Genomic DNA, 22,120 nt, shown 5'->3' with positions numbered 1-22,120 from the left:
GATAGAAATCACTGACTCAATGGACATGAATTTAATCAAACTCCATGGGTTAGTGAAGCACTGGGAAGCCTGACATGAAAAGTCCGTGGGGTTGCAAAGAGTTGGACACGACTTAGCAACTGAACAGCATGGTGTTATAGTCATCAAAACAATCACAATTACTACTCTAACTCCCACAATTCATAGAACTGTCACTGGAGGTGCAGGCGCCAAGCTACAGGAATATCACCTTGATTCAGAAACAGACAAAGATGATGCTGACCTGGGATACAGTGCATGATTCTGGTGACTCAGGTAATGGCTGAGACAGTGGGTAAGTCTTCACTGTGTGTCAAGATGCCCAAGGATATGACAAATGGGATACTGAAGTTTAAAGGGAATTGTGGGGTATGGTGGGGCAAAAGGAAATAGTTCATCTGTAGAAGAAGAGGTCCTTTCGGGCACTGCAAGATGTCAACCTTAGCCTTGTCCTGCAGGTCTTGCTGTGGTGGGCCTCCTGTCCACTTCAGGGATGGACAGATTCCTGGCTGAGGCCCCTCTGGTCCTGGATGCTGAGGAACTGACAACTCTATATGAGACACACAGGGGTTTGCTGCAGGAAAACTCCCACATCCTGCTGTCGGATGTCATATCTGCCTTTATCACCAACAAGGACACTGAGAACCTCAGGTCCCCAGTCACTTTTGTCTTCCAACATGTGAGTCCAGATGGGATGGAGTGGTGGGTGTGGAACAGGCCTGAGTCCTGGGCCCAGACTTGGGCTTCAGGGGGCTGTGCCATGGGTGCATAAGCTGTTTAGGAAAGCCCTTCACAAGCTAGCTTTGGGTCAGCATTTCTGAGCAACAGCAACCTGAACTCACACCCACTTCCTCTTCCTGTTAACACAGTCAGTGACCCCTGGGCCAAGAGAGAAGGTGCACTGTGTGTATTGGGAGCATGGCCAGAATGGAAGTGGTCACTGGGACACCAGAGGCTGCTGGGTGACCAGCACCAGAGACAACAGCACCACCTGCCAGTGCAGCCACCTCAGCATCTTTGCTGTCCTCATGGCCCACTACAGTGTTCAGGTGAGAACCCTCAGACAGGCAGCATCCAAGGGCTACTGCTGTGTAACAAATTCACACACACACAGCAGCTTTAGAAACAAAGATTTATTACTATCTCATAGTTTCTTCAAGTTAGCAAATAGTCGTGGTTCAGATGAGCTTTCTGTTCAGGTTCCTACAAGTCTTATAAACCTTTCATCAGAAAATTGGGGTCATCCCCTAACTCCCTGATTTATGGCAGATTTCAGTTCCTGGTGTTAGTAGGACTGAGGTAGTATTTTCTTTATCTCTGGCAGCAGAGAACCAGGCTCAGTTCCCATGGTTGCCTGCATTCCTTCTCATCTGTTGCTGTTGTTCAGTTGCTAAGTCATGTCCCACACCTTGCGACCCCATATACTATAGCAGGACAGGTTCCCCTGTCCTTCAGTATCTCCCAGATTTTACTCAGAGTCATATCCACTGAGGCATTGATGCCACCCAACCATCTCATCCTCTGCTGTCCCGTTCTCCTTTTGCCTTCATTCTTTCCCAGCATCAGGGTCTTCTCCAATGAGTGGACTCTGTGCGCATCAGGGGCCAAAGTATTGGAGCTTCAGCTCAGTCCTTCCAATGAATATTCAGGGTTGATTTCCTTTAGGACTGACTGGTTTGATCTCTTTGCTGTCCAAGGGGCTCTCAGCGGTCTTCTACAGCACCACAATTCAAAAGCATCAATTCTTCAGTGCTCAGCCTTCTTTCAGGTCCTAATTCTCCTCTGGCCCTCTCACAGTGCACCAGTGAATCTGTCTGGAGATCAGCAGCAGAAACTCCCTCATGTCAGAACTCTCTCAAACTCTGAATCATTTTTGCCAAGAAGAGCCTACCTCTTCTGAGGGCTCTTCTGGTTAAAACAGGTCCAACCAGGATAAACTGTCTAAGTCAGTTGATGGAGGGCTTGAATTTCACTTGCAACACTCTCTTCACGGCAGCACCTGGGTTGGCTCTTGACTGAACATATAGCAGAAGATGGAGATGAGGGTGTGGTTGCCAAATTAAAATTCTGTTTACCCCAGGGGTCTTCACAACAGGGTGCTCAGGGGCTGCAGAAAATATGAATTTTATGCTACCACCATTGTCAAAATATAGTAGACTTCCTCCATCAAGGGTTCAGTTCTAATCTATAATCATTAGTTCCCTTCTAAGAATGGATATTTCAGGGATGGGTGAGTGGCGTTCAAGGTGGGTGGTTAATACCTGGACATTGAGTCTCGGGTACAGACTCTATCACACACCATCACATGGTGGGGATGGAGGGTGGTGCTCAGCATGAAGTTTCATGCCTCTGTGTACCTACTGTGGTAATTGGGAGGCTGAGTCATGCACAGAAGTCTACAGGAAAATAAACCCTTGTGAGTTCCAGAGTTTGTTCTTGACTAAAGATTCTCCTGTCCCTCTGTCCTTCCAGGGACAGAATTAATCATTCAGATCCCAAAAAATTCTAACATTCAGAAGCTGGAGAAAGCTATCCACAAATATACCAACTCTATCTAGGTCTTCTATTCTGATTTTCCTATGTCTAAAAATAAAAATGGTGGAAGGGTCATTACCCAGAGCAGGAAAGCATAACTGTGGTCCCCTCTCTGCTGGGTCCCAGGAGGAGGATCCCACACTGACTGTGATCACCTATGTGGGGCTGAGCCTCTCTCTACTCTGCCTCCTTCTGACGGCCCTCACCTTCCTGCTGTGCAAAGCCATCCAGAACACCAGCACCTCGCTCCACCTGCAGCTCTCGCTCTGCCTCTTCCTGGCCCACCTGCTCTTCCTCACAGCCATTGACAGAACTGAGAACAAGGTTCGTATACTTTTCCAAAATACTCCTCCCCAGGGGTTCTGAGTACATGGAGCCACACTGCTTTGGACACTTTAGTAAAATGACTTGGGTTTCAGGTAAGGTTAAATTGGTAAATAACCAGTCTCACATTGACTGCCATGACTAGAAGGCAAACACTCTGTTGACAACTCCTTCATATACATCAAAGTTCTCCCTAGTGGAAAATTACAGAAGTACCGGGGCCGTGCTCCACCCTGACAGTCCCTCCTGGTGACACCTTCCTCCTCCCGCAGGTGCTGTGCGCCATCATCGCAGGTGCCTTACACTATCTCTACCTGGCCTCCTTCACCTGGATGCTGCTGGTGGGCCTGCACCTCTTCCTCTCTGCACGCAACCTGATGGTGGTCAACTACTCCAGTATCAACAGGTTCATGAAGAAGGCCATGTTCCCTGTTGGCTACGGAGTCCCTGCTGTGATTGTGGCCATTTCTGCAGCATCCAGGCCTCATCTTTATGGGACTTCCACCAGGTAAATTAACTTCCAACTGTTCTTATCTCTCCAGCACAATCATGTGCTGTAGAACAAATGTAGTATTTGACTATGACAGATCCCAATACATAGACACTAAGTAATAATCCCTAGGTCATCTTTGGTAGAGGATGATAATAATTAAGGAGAATGCCTTCAACCTCTGTTCATGAAATAACAAAGAGGAAATGAAAGGAAGTGCTTAGGGCATCACTTAGAAAAATATAGCCTGCTTTTTTATCCTAATTCTAGAGGATGTTTCAATTTTTCATTTGTAATAGTAGACACTGTAATTTACCCCACTTTGCAGATAAGTAAACTGAAGCACAAATAGTTTAAGTAAATGCAGAAACGTGCACAGTTTAATTCAGTTTAGTAGGTAGCCAAGCTTAATTCAAATTCAGAGTCAAGATTCTTAGCTTACACTTTTATTTTCAGCTTTTAATACTAGAATTAATGCTTTTGCATTTTTGTTGACATATGCTACATATATTGTAGGGCTTCCCTTGTGGCTCAGCTGGTAAAGAATCTGCCTGAGATGTGGGAGACCTGGGTTCGATCCCTGGGTTGGGAAGAAACGCTGGAGAAGGGAAAGGCTACCACTCCAGTATTCTGGCCAGGAGAATTCCATGGATTGAATAGTCCAGGGGGTCACAAAGAGTTAGACATGACTGAGCAACTTTCACTCACTCACTGAAAAATTCACCCTTTAAAAGTGTACAAATCAGTGGTTTTTAGAATAGTCACAGAGTACTGCAGCTATCATCGCAGTCTAATTTTACAACATTTTCAACGCCCCAAAGAAACCTCATACACAATAAAATTCACTTCTCATTCCTTCTACCCACTCCTCTGCCCCAACCCCTGACAAATGCTTATCTACTTTCTGTCTCTATTGGATATTTCACATAAATGCAATTATGCATGTGGTCTTTCGTGGATGTTTTTATTTAGCCTTAAGTTTTCAAGGTTCATTCATATCGTAGTATGTATCATGACCTCACTTTTTGTTGTTGTTTTTGTTGCTATCATTTTGCAAATAATATTCCATTATATGGATATGTCACATTTTGTTTATCCATCCATAAGCTGATAGACAGATTATTTACCTTTTTGTAAAGCTATTATGAATGAGATCACTACAAACATAAATGTACAAGTTTCATTTTTCCTGGTTATATATCTACTCTACAAGTAGAATCCTGGGATCAAATGGAAGATCTGGTTAGCCTTCTGACAAACCACCACTTGTTTTCCAAAGCTTCTGGACCATTTTACAAGCCAACTAGCAATATACGAGGGTTTCAGTTTCTCCATGTCATTATCAGTTGTAGTAGTAGTAGTAATGAGAATGGAGTCAAATTTCATTGTGGTTTCAATTTGTGATTTCTCCAATGACTATTGACGTTGAGCATCTTTTCACCTGCTTATTGACCATTTGCATATTTTCTTTGAAGAAACACATATTCAAATATTTTACCTTTTTTTGAAACTTTTGACTTTATTAATATTAGCATTGAAAATACCAGGTAATGCCTTTTCAGAAAAAAAAAATGGCATTGAATTATCATAAAATCATGACATAAATCAAACTCTCAAGGAAGAAATGTCTATAAGGTCAAGATGATACTACAAAGCAGAACAAAGCAGGATGTTATTGCAGTCAACAGGCAAAAAGTAACTTCTAGAATCCACTCCTTGGGATCCTTAGAACTATGTACATATTTCTACACATATTTGAAGAAGATAGGCACATATCCATCATCAACAGTGATACAGTCTTTGTTTTTACCTTATGGGATGCAGTCATCCATCTTAAGTGAAAATGATTTTCACTCTTCTCAGAATAAAAAGTCACATCCTTCCAAAGGGTATTATATTAATTACTGGCCTATATCAAGTATTTCATAATTTCTTTGGTTTATTTTTAAACTGAAATATAGTTGATTTACAAAGTCATGTTAATTTCTTCTGTACAACAGACTGATTCAGTTATATATGAACATATGCATATATATTCTTTTCAATATTCTTTCCAATTATGCATTTTTTAAAATTGGAGGATAATTGCTTTACAATGTTGTGTTGGTTTATGCCATACAACAGTGTGAATCAGCCATAATTACATATATATATACTGCACCCCTTTGAGTCTCCCTCCCTTCCCCCTATCCCACCCCTCCAGGTCATCACAGAGCACCAGGCTGGGCTCCCTGTATTACACAACAACTTCTTATCAGCTATTTGTTGTACACATGGTGGTGTATATATGTCAATGTTATTTTCTCAGTTCATCCTACCTTGTTCTTCCCTCACTGTATCCACAATTCTATTCTCCATGTCTGCATCTCCATTCCTTCCCTGCAAATAGCTCCATCAGTACTATTTTTCTAGATACTATATAACCACATTACTATATGATATTGGTTTTCTCTTTTTGACTTACTTCACTCTTGGTAAGAGTCTCTAGGTTCATCCACCGCACTACAACTAATTCAAATTCATTCTTTTTTACAACTGAGTAAGATTCCATTATATATTTATACCACAACTTCTTTATCTATTCATCTGTCAGTGGATATCTAGGTTGCTTCCATGTCCTGGCTATTGTAAATAGCACTGCAGTGAACACTGGGGTACATGTATCCTTTTAAATTATGGTTTTCTCAGGGTAATTGCAAAGTAGTGAGATTGCTGGGTCATATGTTTGTTTTAATCCTAGATTTTTAAGGAATCTCCATACCATTCTTCATAGTGTCTGTATCAATTTACATTCCCACCAACAGTGCAAGAAGGTTCCCTTTTCCCCACACCCTCTCCAGCATTTTTGTTTGTAGATTTTTGACGATGGCTATGAATTTAAGTAAGAAATAGATTTAAGGGCCTAGATCTGATAGATAGAGTGCCTGATGAACTATGGAATGAGGTTCGTGACATTGTACAGGAGACAGGGATTAAGACCATTCCCATAGAAAAGAAATGCAAAAAAGCAAAATGGTTGTCTGGGGAGGCCTTACGAATAGCTGTGAAAAGAAGAGAAGCTAAAAGCAAAGGAGAAAAGGAAAGATATAAACATCTGAATGCAGAGTTCCAAAGAATAGCAAGAAGAGAAAAGAAAGCCTTCTTCAGCGATCAATGCAAAGAAATAGAAGAAAACAACAGAACGGGAAAGACTAGAGATCGCTTCAAGAAAATTAGAGATACCAAAGGAACATTTCATGCAAAGATGAGCTCGATAAAGGACAGAGAAGGTATGGACCTAACAGAAGCGGGAGATATTAAGAAGAAATGGCAAGAATACACAGAAGAACTGTACAAAAAAGATCTTCACGACCCAGGTAATCACGATGGTGTGATCACTGACCTAGAGCCGGACATCCTGGAATGTGAAGTCAAGTGGGCCTTAGAAAGCATCACTATGAACAAAGCTAGTGGAGGTGATGGAATTCCAGTTCAGCTATTCCAAATCCTGAAAGATGATGCTGTGAAAGTGCTGCACTCAATATGCCAGCAAATTTGGAAAACTCAGCAGTGGCCACAGGACTGGAAAAGATCAGTTTTCATTCCAATACCAAAGAAAGGCAATGCCAAAGAATGCTCACACTACCGCACAATTGCACTCATCTCACACGCTAGTAAAGTAATGCTCAAAATTCTCCAAGCCAGGTTTCAGCAATACATCAACCATGAACTTCCTGATGTTCAAGCTGGTTTAAGAAAAGGCAGAGGAACCAGAGATCAAATTGCCAACATCCGCTGGATCATGGAAAAAGCAAGAGAGTTCTGGAAAAACATCTATTTCTGCTTTATTGACTATGCCAAAGCCTTTGACTGTGTGGATCACAATGAACTGTGGAAAATTCTGAAAGAGATGGGAATACCAGACCACCTGAGCTGCCTCTTGAGAAATCTGTATGCAGGTCAGGAAGCAACTGGTCAGTTAGAACTGGACACGGAACAACAGACTGGTTCCAAATAGGAAAAGGAGTACGTCAAGGCTGTATATTGTCACCCTGCTTATTTAACTTATATGCAGAGTACATCATGAGAAACGCTGGACTGGAAGAAACACAAGCCGGAATCAAGATTGCCGGGAGAAATATCAATAACCTCAGATATGCAGATGTCACCACCCTTATGGCAGAAATTGAAGAGGAACTAAAAAGCCTCTTGATGAAAGGGAAAGAGGAGAGTGAAAAGGTTGGCTTAAAGCTCAACATTCAGAAAACGAAGATCATGGCATCTGGTCCCACTACTTCATGGGAAATGGATGGGGAAACAGTGGAAACAGTGTCAGACTTTATTTTTCTGGGCTCCAAAATCACTGCAGATGGTGACTGCAGCCATGAAATTAAAAGACGCTTACTCCTTGGAAGGAAAGTTATGACCAACCTAGAGAGCATATTCAAAAGCAGAGACATTACTCTGCCAACAAAAGTCTGTCTAGTCAAGGCTGTTTTTCCCGTGGTCATGTATGGATGTGAGAGTTGGACTGTGAAGAAAGCTGAGCACCGAAGAATTGATGCTTTTGAACTGTGGTGTTGGAGAAGACCCTTCAGAGTCCCTTGGACTGCAAGGAGATCCAACCAGTCCATTCTAAAGGAAAACTGTCCTGGGTGTTCATTGGAAGGACTGCCGCTAAAGCTGAAACTCCAATACTTTGGCCACCTCATGCAAAGAGTTGACTCATTGGAAAAGACTCTGATGCTGGGAGGGATTGGGGGCAGGAGGAGAAAGGGACAACAGAGGATGAGATGGCTGGATGGCATCACTGACTCGATGGACATGAGTTTGAACTCCAGGAGTTGCTGATGGACAGGGAGGCCTGGCATACTGTGATTCATGGGGTTGCAAAGAGTTGGACACGACTGAGTGACTGAACTGAACTGAACTGAACTAAATTCTGACCAGTGTGAGTTGATACCTCACTGTAGTTTTGATTTTCATTTTCTAATGAGTGATGTTGAGCATCTTTTCATGTGTTTATCAGCCATCTGCTTTATTCGATAGAATATTGAACAGAATTCTGTGTGCTACACAACAGGGCCTTGTTTATCCATTCCACATGTAATCACAACCCCCTCCCCCTTGGCAACCACAAGTCTGGCCACTACGTCCACAAGTCTGTATCCGTTTCATAGATAGGTTCGTTTGTGTCATATTTTAGATTTCATAGATAAGAGATGTCATATGGTATTTATCTTTCTCTGTCTGACTGACTTCTCTAGTGTGATAATTGCTAGTTGCAGCCATGTTGCTGCTAATGGCACAGTTTCATTGTATTTGTGTCAGGATAGTATTCCATTGTGTATATGTACCACATCCTCTTTATCTGTGCCTCTCAGAGACACTTCTCCTTCTTTTTTTCCTCTGTATGTAGCATATTTTCGTGTTTCTTTGTATGTTGCTTAGAAGTAAGTCTCAGTCATGTCCATCTCTTTGCAACCCCATGGACTATAGAATCCATGGAATTCCCCAGGCCAGAATACTGGGATGAGTAGTGGTTCACTTCAGGGGATCCCCCCAACCCAGGTATCAAACCCAGGTCTCCCACATTGCAGGCAGATTCTTTACCAGCTGAGCCACCAGGGATATTATAATTATTGTTTAACACTAGATGTTTTAGATAATGCATTGTAACATTCCAGTTATCAGATCCCTCTGCCTTCCAAGGTTTCCTGTTTTTAGTTTGCTGCTCTTTGTTTAATAGTTTAATGACATTCCTAGACTAGTTCTGTGTATTGATAATTGCCTGCAGTGTGTGGCCTTTGAGTTCTAGTTTAGGTTCTTGTTTTTATTTTTTAGTTCTAGGTGCCTAGGATCTCATATCTGGTTCAGTATAATCTAGTGGTCAACCAGTGTTTGGCCATACGATTTCTTTTTTTTTTTTATTTAAATTTATTTATTTTAATTGGAGATTTTCTTAAATGCCTTGCCTGTATGTTTTGCACACTTCCACAAAGGCATCTGTGTGAGAAGCCACATCTTCAGACTTCAGGAAGATTATGTAACAGTGTGGGCTTTCATGTCCTGACTGCACAAGCCTCAAGATCAGCCAGAGATGAGAGACTGTTGTCTTCTTCCTCAGGTCTTCACTGAGCATGGGCATATCCTTGTGCATCCATGGATTTCTGGGAATATTTCAGAGCTTTGCAAAGTTCCCCATGTCCCTGATTTTCTCCAGTACTTCCTTTTAAATTCACAATCTAGTTGACTCCACCTGAGATCATATCTTTGGGAAACTGGAGGTGTGACAGTAATTTGTATTATTTTGGTAATGTCCTAAAGGTGGGCTTTTGTAATATCCCTCACTAAGATGAGCTGTCACCCAAATCAAAAAACCACCAAATTTGGAGACTAAAGAGTTCTCAGGGAGCCAAAATTGAAAAAAATAAATGTACCCCAATGTTCATTGCAGCACTATTGACAATAGCTAGAACATGGAAGCAATCTAGATGTCCATGGACAGATGAATGGACAAAGAAGCTGTGGTACATGTACACGGTGGAATATTACTCAGTCATGATAAGGAATGTATTTGAGTCCGTGCTAGTGAGGTGGATGAACCTAGAACCCAGTATACAGACTGAAGTAAGTCAGAGGAAAAAAAATCATATATTAACACATATACATGGAATCTAGAAAGCTGGTACCGCTGAACCTATTTTCAGGGCACCAATGGCTTCCCATAATCTGCCTACCAATAAAGGGGACACAGGTTCAATCCCTGAGTCAGGAAGATCCCCCAGAGAAGGTAACTGCAACCCTTTCCAGTATTCTTGCCCTCTGAATTGCATGGACAGAGGAGCCTGGCGGGCTACAGTCCAGAGCATCACAAACAGTCAGACATGACTGAGTGACTAAACAGCAGTCGGGACACAGATACAGAGAACAGACTTATGGATGGTGTTGGGGGGAAGGAGGTGAGGATGGAATGTATGTAGAGTGCAACATGGAAACATATACATTACCATATGTAAAATAGATACTCAGTGGGAATTGGCTGTGTGGCTCAGGGATCTCAAATCGGGACTCTGTAACAACCTAGAGGGGTGGGATGGGGTGGGAGAGAGGTTCAAGAGGGAAGGGTCATAGGTATACCTATGGCTGTGTCAACTACAAATCGGCACTTACCAAGAGCATTGCTAATGACTGAACAACAGAGGCATTTGCCATCTGCCTCTATGGAGATGGAACCCCATGCTGCTATAGTGTTGACCTTCAACAATCCCTGAGGGAGTTTAAGGTGGAGTGAGGCACTCTGTGCTCCAGGGAATCTGGTGGGACAGGTCTTTAGATAGTTGGATGTTTTTAGGAACAGATTTTATTATCTCAATCCTTGCATCTCCTCATTTAGGGCTTCTCATCTAGAGAAGCACTAAATCCCTTCATGGTGACATCCTCATGACTAACAAAAGCCTTTTGTAAAATGAGTGCTTCATGGCATTGAACTCCCCCTTCACCAAAACCTCATATATTGACTTTCCCCCACTTCTGCTTTGGAGCAGTCTCTCAGAGCTGTCTGAGATGCTGCCCCTCCCCGGGCTACAATCCTCATTTTGCCCCAAATAAAACTAAACTCACAACTCTCAAGTTAAACACCCTTTTTTTTTAGTCGACAGCTGATTCATGTTGATATATGACAAAAACTGCTGGTGCACTGGGACGACCTAGAGGGAGGGTATGGGGAGGGAGGAGGGAGGAGGGTTCAGGATGGGGAACACAGGTATACCGGTGGCGGATTCATTTCGATATTTGGCAAAACTAATACAATACTGTAAAGTTTAAAAGTAAAATAAAATTTAAAAAAATAAAAAATAAATAAATAAAAATAAATTTAGTTATTTTAAAAAAGAGTTCCCAGGGAGTTAAAGGGTCAGAAAAAAGATATTGACTGTGCTCTGGGTATAATATGATGCTTTTAATGAAGATCCAAAAACAGTCACACATCTTTACTGCCTACAATGCTATTAGCTTTTGGCTGCTACACCACTTAGCTGGGGAGAGATGGAATGGAAATAGTTCAAAGGGAAATATTGCAGACTTTTTTCGCCCATCTTATTGAGGTTCCACAGTTTCTCTTGGATCAACGACTTTCAGTTTGTTCTGTGGCCTTGGATAACTGCCAGTTTTGAAATGGTTGGTTTTAGTTGTTTTGCTTGTATTTTGGTTGTTTTAGGAGGAGTTCAATTTACCAAGGTCTTCAGTCTCCTGTTCAGGAAGTCAATCTCCCAGAACATGCACACTTAACCATACCATGCTGCTAAAGTTGATGTTTATCTGTGTCAACTGAGCTCTCTCCAGGAATACTTGAACACTTCCGTTTTCTCAAGCTTAATGCAGTGAAGTGTACTTCATTCTTCTCAGTGGCTGCTATATTTTCCTGAAATTTCCCACCATGCTCTCTGTTGTTCTAGAATGTCTCACTCTCTAGTTTACAGTAATGTAAGACTTAAAAGACGCTTACTCCTTGGAAGGAAAGTTATGACCAACCTAGATAGCATATTCAAAAGCAGAGACATTACTTTGCCAACAAAGGTTCGTCTAGTCAAGGCTATGGTTTTTCCTGTGGTCATGTATGGATATGAGAGTTGGACTGTGAAGAAGGCTGAGTGCCAAAGAATTGATGCTTTTGAACTGTGGTGTTGGAGAAGACTCCTGAGAGTCCCTTGGACTGCAAGGAGATCTAACCAGTCCATTCTGAAGGAGATAAGCCCTGGGTTTTCTTTGAAAGGAATGAAGCTAAAGCTATAACTCCAGTACTTTGGCCACCTCATGCAAAGAGTTGACTCATTGGAAAAGACTCTGATGCTGGGAGGGATTGGGGGCAGAAGGAGAAGGGGACGACAGAGGATGAGATGGCTGGATGGCATCACTGATTCGATGGACATGAGTCTGAGTGAACTCCGGGAGTTGGTGATGGACAGGGAGGCCTGGAGTGCTACGATTCATGGGGTCGCAAAGAGTCAGACACGACTGAGCGACTGAACTGAACTGAACTGAAGACCAACAGTGATTTCTATCTGTAAAACCTTGAGCAATAGACTTCAGTTCTCTATGCTTCAGTTTCTAATCAGTTACTCGATAAGAGAACTTCTGCTTTTCACTGTTGTTAAAATAAAATTGAATAACAAGAAAAGACAAATGACTTAATTTAACAATGGACACAGCCTTTGGGAGTTGGAAGAGGAGAAAGTCCTAAGACCTCATAAGACCCTCCCCTGCCAAGTCATGACTGTCCACCCACGTTCACCACACAAACTATCCCAGGATGGGTTCACTCTCCAGGATCATAGTGGGAACAGCCTCTCGCTCCAGACTTGACAGTGCTGGAACCTGAGACAAATTAACCCATTAGTCTCTGTGGACATGATCATATTTTTTAATTTATTTATTTTAAATGAAACAAATATTAATATTTTAATGATAAAAGGTACAATTCACAAAGACAATAGACATCATAAACCATTAAACACTTTATCAACAAAGAACAAAGACACATAAAGCAAGAATCAAAAGAAATATGAAGAAAAATAAAAAATATATATAGTGAGGCATATTAATATTTCTCAGAATATTTTATCAATTGCTTAAAAAATAATAGAGGAGCATCTTGAATGATGTCTTAATAATTTAAATAATTTCATAATTTGTATGGAAACACAAAAAACCTCGAATAGCCAAAGCTATCTTGAGAAAGAAGAATGGAACTGGAGGAATACAACCTTCCTGACTTCAGGCTCTACTACAAAGCCACAGTCATCAAGACAGTATGGTACTGGCACAAAGACAGAAATACAGATCAATGGAACAAAATAGAAAGCCCAGAGATAAACCCACGCACATATGGACACCTTATCTTTGACAAAGGAGGCAAGAATAGACAATGGATTAAAGACAATCTCTTTAATAAGTGGTGCTGGGAAATCTGGCCAACCACTTGTAAAAGAATGAAACTAGAGCACTTTCTAACACCATACACAAAAATAAACTCAAAGTGGATTAAAGATCTAAACATAAGACCAGAAACTATACAACTCCTAGAGGAGAACATAGGTAAAACACTCTCCGACAAAAATCACAGTAGGATCCTCTATGACCACCTCCCAGAATATTGGAAATAAAAGCAAAAATAAACAAATGGGACCTAATTAAACTTAAAAGCTTCTGCACAACAAAGGAAACTATAAGCAAGGTGAAAAGACAGCCTTCAGAATGGGAGAAAATAATAGCAAATGAAGCAACTGACAAACAACTAATCTCAAAAATATACAAGCAACTCCTACAGCTCAATTCCAGAAAAATAAATGACCCAATCAAAAATGGGCCAAAGAACTAAATAGACATTTCTCCAAAGAAGACATACAGATGGCTAACAAACACATGAAAAGATGCTCAACATCACTCATTTTCAGAGAAATGCAAATCAAAACCACTATGAGGTACAGTTTCACGCCAGTCAGAATGGCTGCTATCCAAAAGTCTACAAACAATAAATGCTGGGGAGGGTGTGGAGAAAAGGGAATCCTCTCACACTGTTGGTGGGAATGCAAACTAGTACAGCCACTATGGAGAACAGTCTGGAGATTCCTTAAAAAACTGGAAATAGAACTGCCTTATGACTCAGCAATCCCACTGCTGTGCATACACACCAAGGAAACCAGAATTGAAAGACACGTGTACCCCAATGTTCATCGCAGCACTGTTTATGATAGCCAGGACATGGAAGCAACCTAGATGTCCATCAGCAGTTGCATGGATAAGAAAGCAGTGGTACATATACACAATGGAGTATTACTCAGCCATTAAAAAGAATCCATTTGAATCAGTTCTAATGAGGTGGATGAAACTGGAGCCTATTATACAGAGTGAAGTAAGCCAGAAAGAAAAACACCAATACAGTATACTAACACATATATATGGAATTTAGAAAGATAGTAACAATAACCGTGTATACGAGACAGCAAAAGAGACACTGATGTATAGAACAGTCTTTTGGACTCTGTGGGAGAGGGAGAGGGTGGGATGAATTGGGAGAATAGCACTGAAATATGTATAATATCATATATGGAACGAGTCGCCAGTCCAGGTTCGATGCACGATACTGGATGCTTGGGGCTGCTGCACTGGGATGACTCAGAGGGATGGTATGGGGAGGGAGGAGGGAGGTGGGTTCAGGATGGGGAACACATGTATACCTGTGGCAGATTAATTCTGATATATGGCAAAACCAATACATTTAAATAGTTCAGTTCAGTTCAGTCACTCAGTCGTGTCTGAGTCTTTGAGACCCCATGAACCACAGCACGCTAGGCCTCCCTGTCCATCACCAGCTCCCAGAGTTCACCCAAACCCATGGCCATCGAGTCGATGATGCCATCCAACCATCTCATCCTCTGTCGTCCCCTTCTCCTCCTACCCTCAATCTTCCCCAGCATCAGGGTCTTTTCCAATGAGTCAGCTCTTCGCATCACGTGGCCAAAGTATTGGAGTTTCAGCTTCAACATCAGTCCTTCCAATGAATACCCAGGACTCATCTCCTTTAGAATGGACTGGTTGGATCTCCTTACAGTCCAAGGGACTCTAAAGAGTCTTCTCCAACACCACAGTTCAAAAGCATCAATTATTCGGCACTCTTAAGTTTTCTTTATAGTCCAACTCTCATATCCATACATGACCACTGGAAAAACCATAGCCTTGACTAGACGGACCTTTGTTGGCAAAGTATGTCTCTGCTTTTGAATATGCTATCTAGGTTGGTCATAACTTTCCTTCCAAGGAGTAAGCGTCTTTTAATTTCATTGCGCAATCACCATCTGCAGTGATTTTGAAGCCCCAAAAAATAAAGTCTGACATTGTTTCCACTGTTTCCCCATCTATCTACCATGAAGTGATGGGACCAGAGGCCATGATCTTCGTTTTCTGAATGTTGAGCTTTAAGCCAACTTTTTCACTCTCCTCTTTCACTTTCATGAAGAGGCTCTTTAGTTCCTCTTCACTTTCTGCCATAAGGGTGGTGTCATCTGCATATCATAGGTTATTGATATTTCTCCCAACAATCTTGATTCCAGCTTGTGCTCCCTCCAGCCCAGCGTTTCTCATGATGTACTCTGCATATAAGTTAAATAAGCAGGATGACAATATACAGCCTTGATGTACTCCTTTTCGTATTTGGAACCAGTCTGTTGTTCCATGTCGAGTTCTAACTGTTGCTTCCTAACCTATACAGGTTTCTCAAGAGGCAGGTCAGGTGGTCTGGTATTTCCATCTCTTTCAGAATTTTCCACAGTTTCCTATGGTCCACACAGTCGAAGACATTGGTGTAGTCAATAAAGCAGAAATAGATGTTTTTATGCAACTCTCTTGCTTTTTCCATGATCCAGAGGATGTTGGCAATTTGATCTCTGATTCCTCTGCCTTTTCTAAAACCAGCTTGAACATCTTGAAGTTCACAGTTCACATATTGCTGAAGCCTGGCTTGGAGAATTTTGAGCATTACTTTACTAGCATGTGAGATGAGAGCAATTGTGTGGTAGTGTGAGCATTCTTTGGCACTGCCTTTCTTTGGGATTGGAATGAAAACGGACCTTTTCCAGTCCTGTGGCCACTGCTGAGTTTTCCAAATTTGATGGCGTATTGAGTGCAGCACTTTCATAGCATCATCTTTCAGGATTTGAAATAGCTCAACTGGAATTCCATCACCTCCACTGGCTTTGTTCGTAGTGATGCTTTCTAAGGCCCACTTGACTTCACAATCCAGGATATCTAGCTCTAGGTGAGTGATCACACCATCGTGACTATCTTGGTCATGAAGATCTTTTTTGTACAGTTCCTCTGTGTATTCTTGCCACCTCTTCTTAATATCTTCTGCTCTATTAAGTCCATACCATTTCTGTCCTTTATTGAGCCCATCTTTGCATGAAATATTCCCTTGGTATCTCTAATTTTCTTGAAGAAATATCTAGTCTTTCCCATTCTATTGTTTTCCTCTATTTCTTTTCATTGATCACTGAGGAAGGCTTTCTTATCTCTCCTTGCTATTCTTTGGAAATCTGGATTCAGATTCTTATACCTTTCCTTTTCTCCTTTGCTTTTCACTTCCCGTCTTTTCACAGCTATTTGTAAAGCCTCTTCAGGCAGCCATTTTGCTTTTTTGCATTTCTTTTTCTTGGGTATGGTCTTGATTCCTGTCTCCTGTACAATGTCACGAACCTACGTCCATGTTCATCAGGCACTCTATCTATCAGATCTAGTCCCTTAAATCTATTTCTGACTTCCACTCTATAGTCATAAGGGATTTGATTTAGGTCATACCTGAATGGTCTAGTGGTTTTCTTCACTTTCTTCAATTTCAGTCTGAATTTGGCAATAAGGAGTTCATGATCCCAGCCATAGGCAGCTCCCAGTCTTGTTTTTGCTGACTGTATAGAGCTTCCCCATCTTTGGCCGCAATGAATATAATCAATCTGATTTCAGTGTCTACCTTCATATTTAATTCATTTATATTAATCATATGCTACACAAATATATTTATAAGTTTGAATCTTATATGCTGTTCTTAGATGTCCATAGGACATTTAGAAAAACTGGCAAAAGGAGGAACATTACTAAATTTCAAAAGTAGAATTCATTTTTGTGTGTGTGATTCAGTTATACATGTACACATATAATATTTTTAAAATTATTTTCTGTTATAGGTCATTATACAAAATATTGACTACAGTTCCCTGTGCTATACAGTAAACCTTTGTTTCTCGTTGCATATCCATTTTTTTAATTAGAAATGTAGCATTCTATTCATACTAAGTCAAGCAAATGGAATCAAAATGTCATAAAATTTTTAGTTAGGCAAAAATTAATATTTTTGAAAATATATATTACACATATTATTTATATATATGTATACTAAACCTTTTGAACTTGAACTTGATAAAGGCTTGAGAAAGAATGTCAAAAAAATAAGAGATGAAGAAATTGAAAAACATAAACTAAATAAAATGGGAGCCAAGAATATGAAATAGAAAAAGTGAAACAAACTAGATAAAAGTAAAAGGTCCAGGTGTTTTTAAATGTGGCTGCTCATTAGAAACATATTTGGAGCCCTGGAAAAAAAAAAAAAAAGAAATGCAATACCTGGGCATTTGTATTTTCCAAATATTCCAAGATGATTCTGATATACATATGGACTTTAAAAAGTGTATGTCCATATGTATATCAGAATCATCTTGGAATATTTGGAAAATACAAGGATGGGGAACACATGTATACCCATGGTGGATTCATGTTGATGTATGGCAAAACCAATACAATATTGTAAATTTAAAAAATAAAATAAAATAAATTAAATTTTTTTTTTAAAGTGATTACAGATTTTCTAATAAATGCTAGTTTGGGTGATATCGAATTCTATAATTTTTTTGTTGACTAATCATGATACAATAATACTAAGTAAGTAATAGTTCAGTTCAGTTCATTTGCTCAGTCATGACTGACTCTGCACAACTTCAGGCTTCCTGTCCATCATCAACTCCTGGAGCTTGCTCAAATTCATGTCCATTGAGTCAGTGATGCCATTCAACTGTCTCATCCTCTGTCTTCCCCTTCTCTTCCTGCCTTCAATCTTTCCAAGCATCAGGGTCTTGGAAAGACACCAATGAGTCAGTTTTTCGCACCAGGTGGCCAAAGTATTGGAGTTTCAGCTTGAGCATCAGTCCTTCCAATGACTATTCAGCACTGATTTCCTTTAGGATGGACTCGTTGGATCTCCTTGCTGTCCAAGGGACTCTCAAGAGTCTTCTCCAACACCACAGTACAAAAGCATCAGTTCTTTAGGGCTCAGCTTTCTTTATGGTCCAACACTCACATCTATACATGACTACTGGAAAAAGCAAAGCTTTGACTAGAGGGACCTTTGTTGGCAAAGTAATGTCTCTGTTTTTTAATATGCTCTCTAGGTTGGTCATAGCTTTTCTTCCAAGGAGCAAGTGTCTTTTAATTTCATGGGTGCAGTCACATTCGGCAGTGATTTTTGAACCCTAGAAAATAAAGTCTGTCACTGTATCCACTGTTTTCCCACCTATTTGCAGTGAAGTGCTGGAACCAGATGCCATGATCTTAGTTTTTGAATGTTGTGTTTTAAGTCAGCTTTTCTCTCTCCTTTTTCACTTCCATCAAGAGGCTCTTTAGCTCCCTTTTGCCTTCTGCCCTAAGAGTGGTGTCACCTGCATATCTGAGGTTAATGATAATTTTCCCTGCAGTCTTGAATCCATCTTGTGTTTCATCCTGCCTGGCATTTCACTAGATGTACTCTGCATACAAGTTAAATAAGCAAGGTGACAATGTTCAGCCTTAAAATACTCCTTTCCCAACTTGGAACCAGTCAGTTGTACTATGTCTGGTTCTAACTGCTGCTTCTTGACCTGCATACAGATTTTTCAGGAAGCAGGTAAGGTGGTCTGATAATCCCCTTTCTTTCAGAATTTTCCACAGTTTGTGTTGATCCACACAGTCAAAGCTTTAGTGTAGTTAATGAAACAGAAGTAGATGTTTCTCTGGAATTCTCTTGCTTTTTCTATGATCCAACAGGTGTTGGCAATTTAATAGTTACAGAATCACAGAATGGATGCTCATCAGTTTTCACAATTGATAGCCAGACAAAAAAATAAAAGATTATTACAATTGCAAACCATAATGGGAACACGATTAATCTAACAATATAAAATAATTACACACAATTTGGGGGGTCAAGCAGAGTGATGTGGTAAGTGGAAGTATATACCTGAACATGTTTTCATCTGCTCAGCCAGTCTATATCTTTTGGTTGGTGCACTTAATCCATTTACATTTAAGATAATTATCAATATATATGATTCTATTACCATTTTCGTAATTGTTTTGGGTGCATTTTCTCTAGGTAGGGCTTTTCCTTTTCTGTTTACTGCCTAGAGAAGTTCCTTTACCATATGTTGTATAGCTGGTTTTGTGGTACTAAATTCTTTTAACTTTGGTTGTCTGGAAAGCCTTTTTTTTTTTTTTTAAACTTTACATAACTGTATTAGTTTTGCCAAATATCAAAATGAATCCGCCACAGGTATACATGTGTTCCCCATCCTGAACCCTCCTCCCTCCTCCCTCCCCATTCCATCCCTCTGGGTCGTCCCAGTGCACCAGCCCCAAGCATCCAGTATCGTGCATCGAACCTGGACTGGCAACTCGTTTCATACATGATATTTTACATGTTTCAGTGCCATTCTCCCAAATCTTCCCACCCTCTCCCTCTCCCACAGAGTCCATAAGACTGTTCTATATATCATTTGACTTCATCAAATCTGAAGGAGAGTCTTGCTGGGTAGATTATTCTTGGTTATAGATTTCTCTCTTTCATCACTCTGAATACATCATACCATTTGCTTCTGGCTTGTAGAGTTTCTGTTGAAAAATCAGCTGATAGCCTGATGGGAGTTCCCTTGTATGTCATTTGCCATTTTTCCCTTGTTGCTTTTAATATTTTATCTCTGTCTTTAATTTTTGCCAATTTGATTACCACATGTCTCAGCTCAGTGTGTTCCTCCTCGGGTTTATCCTGCCTGGGACTCAATGTGCTTCTTGGACTTGGTTGACTATTTTCTTTCCCATGTTAGGGAAGTTTTCAGCTAATACTTTCTCAGGTTGCTTATCTCTCTCTTCTCCTTCTGGGACCCCTATAATGTGAATGTTCGTGCGTTTAATGTCCCAGAGGTCTCTTAGGCTGCCTGCATTTCTTTTCATTCTTTCTTCTATATTCTGTTCTATGGCAGTGATTTCTACCATTCTGTCCTCCAGGTCATTTATCCCTGCTTCTGCCTCAGTTATTCTGTTATGGATTCCTTCTAGGGTATTATTCATCTCTGCTTCTTTGTTCTTTAGTTCTTGTAGGTCTTTGGTAAACATTTCTTGTATCTTCTCAATCTTTGCCTCTATACTTTTCCCAAAATCCTGAATCATATTCATTTTCATACACTTTTTGTGGAATGTTGCCTACATCCACATCATTTAGCTGTTTTTCTGGAGGTTTATAGTATCCCTTCATCTGAGATGTAACTTTCTGCTTTTTCATGCTGATTAACTTTCTGTGGTGTGGTTTTGTTTTGGTTGCTGTGGGATTGTGGTTCTTCTTGCGTCTTCTCTTTGTGTAAGCTTCCTAATGGCAGGGACTGGTGGTGGGAAAACCTGGGTCATGCTTTGGTGGGCAGGGCCTTACTCTATAAAGCTTTAATCCAATTATCTGCTGATGGATGGGGTTGCACTTCCTCTCTGGTAGTTTTTTGGCCGAGGTGACCCAACCCTCAGGTCTATGGGCTCTGTGGTCAGGTTAATTTCCCCAAGAGGGTTTACACCAAAGGAGACATTCCCAGACAGCTGCTGCCAGTCCCCTCTGTCCCTGTGATGAGCCCCTGCTGACCCACACCTCCTCAGGATACCCTCCAACATTGCAGGTAGTTTTGGTTCAGTTTCCTGTGGAGTCACTGCTTTTTTCCTTTGAGTCTTGGTGCATGCAAGGTTTTGTTTGTGCCCTCCAAGAGTAGAGTCTCTGTTTCCCCCAGTTCTGTGGAAGTCTTGTAATCAAATCCCACTAGCCTTCCCAGTCAGATTCCCTGAGGATTCTCAGCTCCTTTGTTGGGCCCCCAGGCTAGAAGCCTGACGTGCGGTTCCAAACCTTCACAGTGGTGGGTGATCTTCTTTTGTATTATTGTTCTCCAGGTTGTGGGTTACCCACCCGGTGGGTATAGGATTTGATTTTATCGTGATTGTGCCCCTCCTACCATCTCCTGCCATTTCTTCTTTATCTTTGTGCGTGGAGTATCTTTCTTTGGTAGATTCCAGCGTCCTCCTGTCTGTGGTTGTTCAACAGCTAGTTGTGATTTTGGTGCTTTTGCAGGAGGAGATGAGCAGAATCCTTCTACTCCTCCATCTTGAACCAGAAGCCCTGGACATGCTCCCTTTCAGTTGTAGGTCTCTTCTTGGTTGTGACTCAGAAAGGCCAAGTCCTCTTTCCATTTGACTCCAGGTCTGTCTCTTCAATTTTTCTGCCTGTTTGCTAGTTATGACCCTCTCCTCAATCTGGTTAAGTATTCATGTCAAGTATTGTTCTTCTGAAAACAGAATTTCTGTCTCGAATACCAAGTTCAACAGTGATTCCTTGCCTGCTTGCTTAGTCACTAAGATGTATCCAACTCTTTGCAACCCCATGGACTGTAGCTTTCCAGGCTCCTCTGTCCATGGATTTCCCAGGCAAGAATACTGGAATGGGTTGGCATACCCAGGGAATCTGCCTGACCCTGGGTCAAACCTGAGTCGCTTGCATCTCCTGCATTGGAAAGCAGATTCTTTACCACTCGCCACCATTCCCCAAAAAAGGACACTAATTTTGAATAAAGATTTCTCCAAAGATAAGTAAATGACAATAAGTGCATGAAAAGATGTTCAACATCATTAGTCATTAGGAAAATACAAATCAAAACCCACAAAAGGACACATCACTTCATACTCATTCACTTAAATGATTAAAGGAAATAAAGACTGACAATTACAAAAATGAAAAGTTATGGAACAATTAGAACCTTCATACATTGCTTGCTGAAATGAAATTAGTGCAACCACTTGTAGAAAACAATTTCTCAAAAGTTTTGATATGTAGGTACCAAATGACCCAGTAATTCCACTCTTAGGTATATATCCTAAACATACGAAAATCCA

At 40.9% G+C, this 22,120-nt stretch overlaps 1 protein-coding gene across 4 annotated transcripts in view; it reads left to right on the top strand.

Annotated features, from left to right (window-relative positions):
• ADGRE2 (adhesion G protein-coupled receptor E2) overlaps nt 1-22,120 on the top strand; it is a 65,022-nt gene that overhangs the window by 21,129 nt on the left and 21,773 nt on the right. For 3 of the 4 annotated variants that reach the window (XM_045166737.1, XM_044948235.2, XM_044948237.2), the window contains 5 exons: nt 187-294; nt 477-697; nt 888-1,067; nt 2,680-2,877; nt 3,150-3,385. In XM_045166737.1, coding sequence (XP_045022672.1) covers nt 187-294; nt 477-697; nt 888-1,067; nt 2,680-2,877; nt 3,150-3,385 — 943 coding nt within the window. The remainder of the gene's footprint in view (nt 1-186; nt 295-476; nt 698-887; nt 1,068-2,679; nt 2,878-3,149; nt 3,386-22,120) is intronic. The other variant, XM_044948236.2, reaches the window with a different exon arrangement.

Source organism: Bubalus bubalis, chromosome 9 (genome assembly GCF_019923935.1).
Source record: "Bubalus bubalis isolate 160015118507 breed Murrah chromosome 9, NDDB_SH_1, whole genome shotgun sequence".
Lineage (NCBI taxonomy): Eukaryota > Metazoa > Chordata > Mammalia > Artiodactyla > Bovidae > Bubalus > Bubalus bubalis.
The sequence above is the reverse complement of the archived record's forward strand: the minus strand, read 5'-3'. Positions and strand labels throughout refer to the sequence as shown.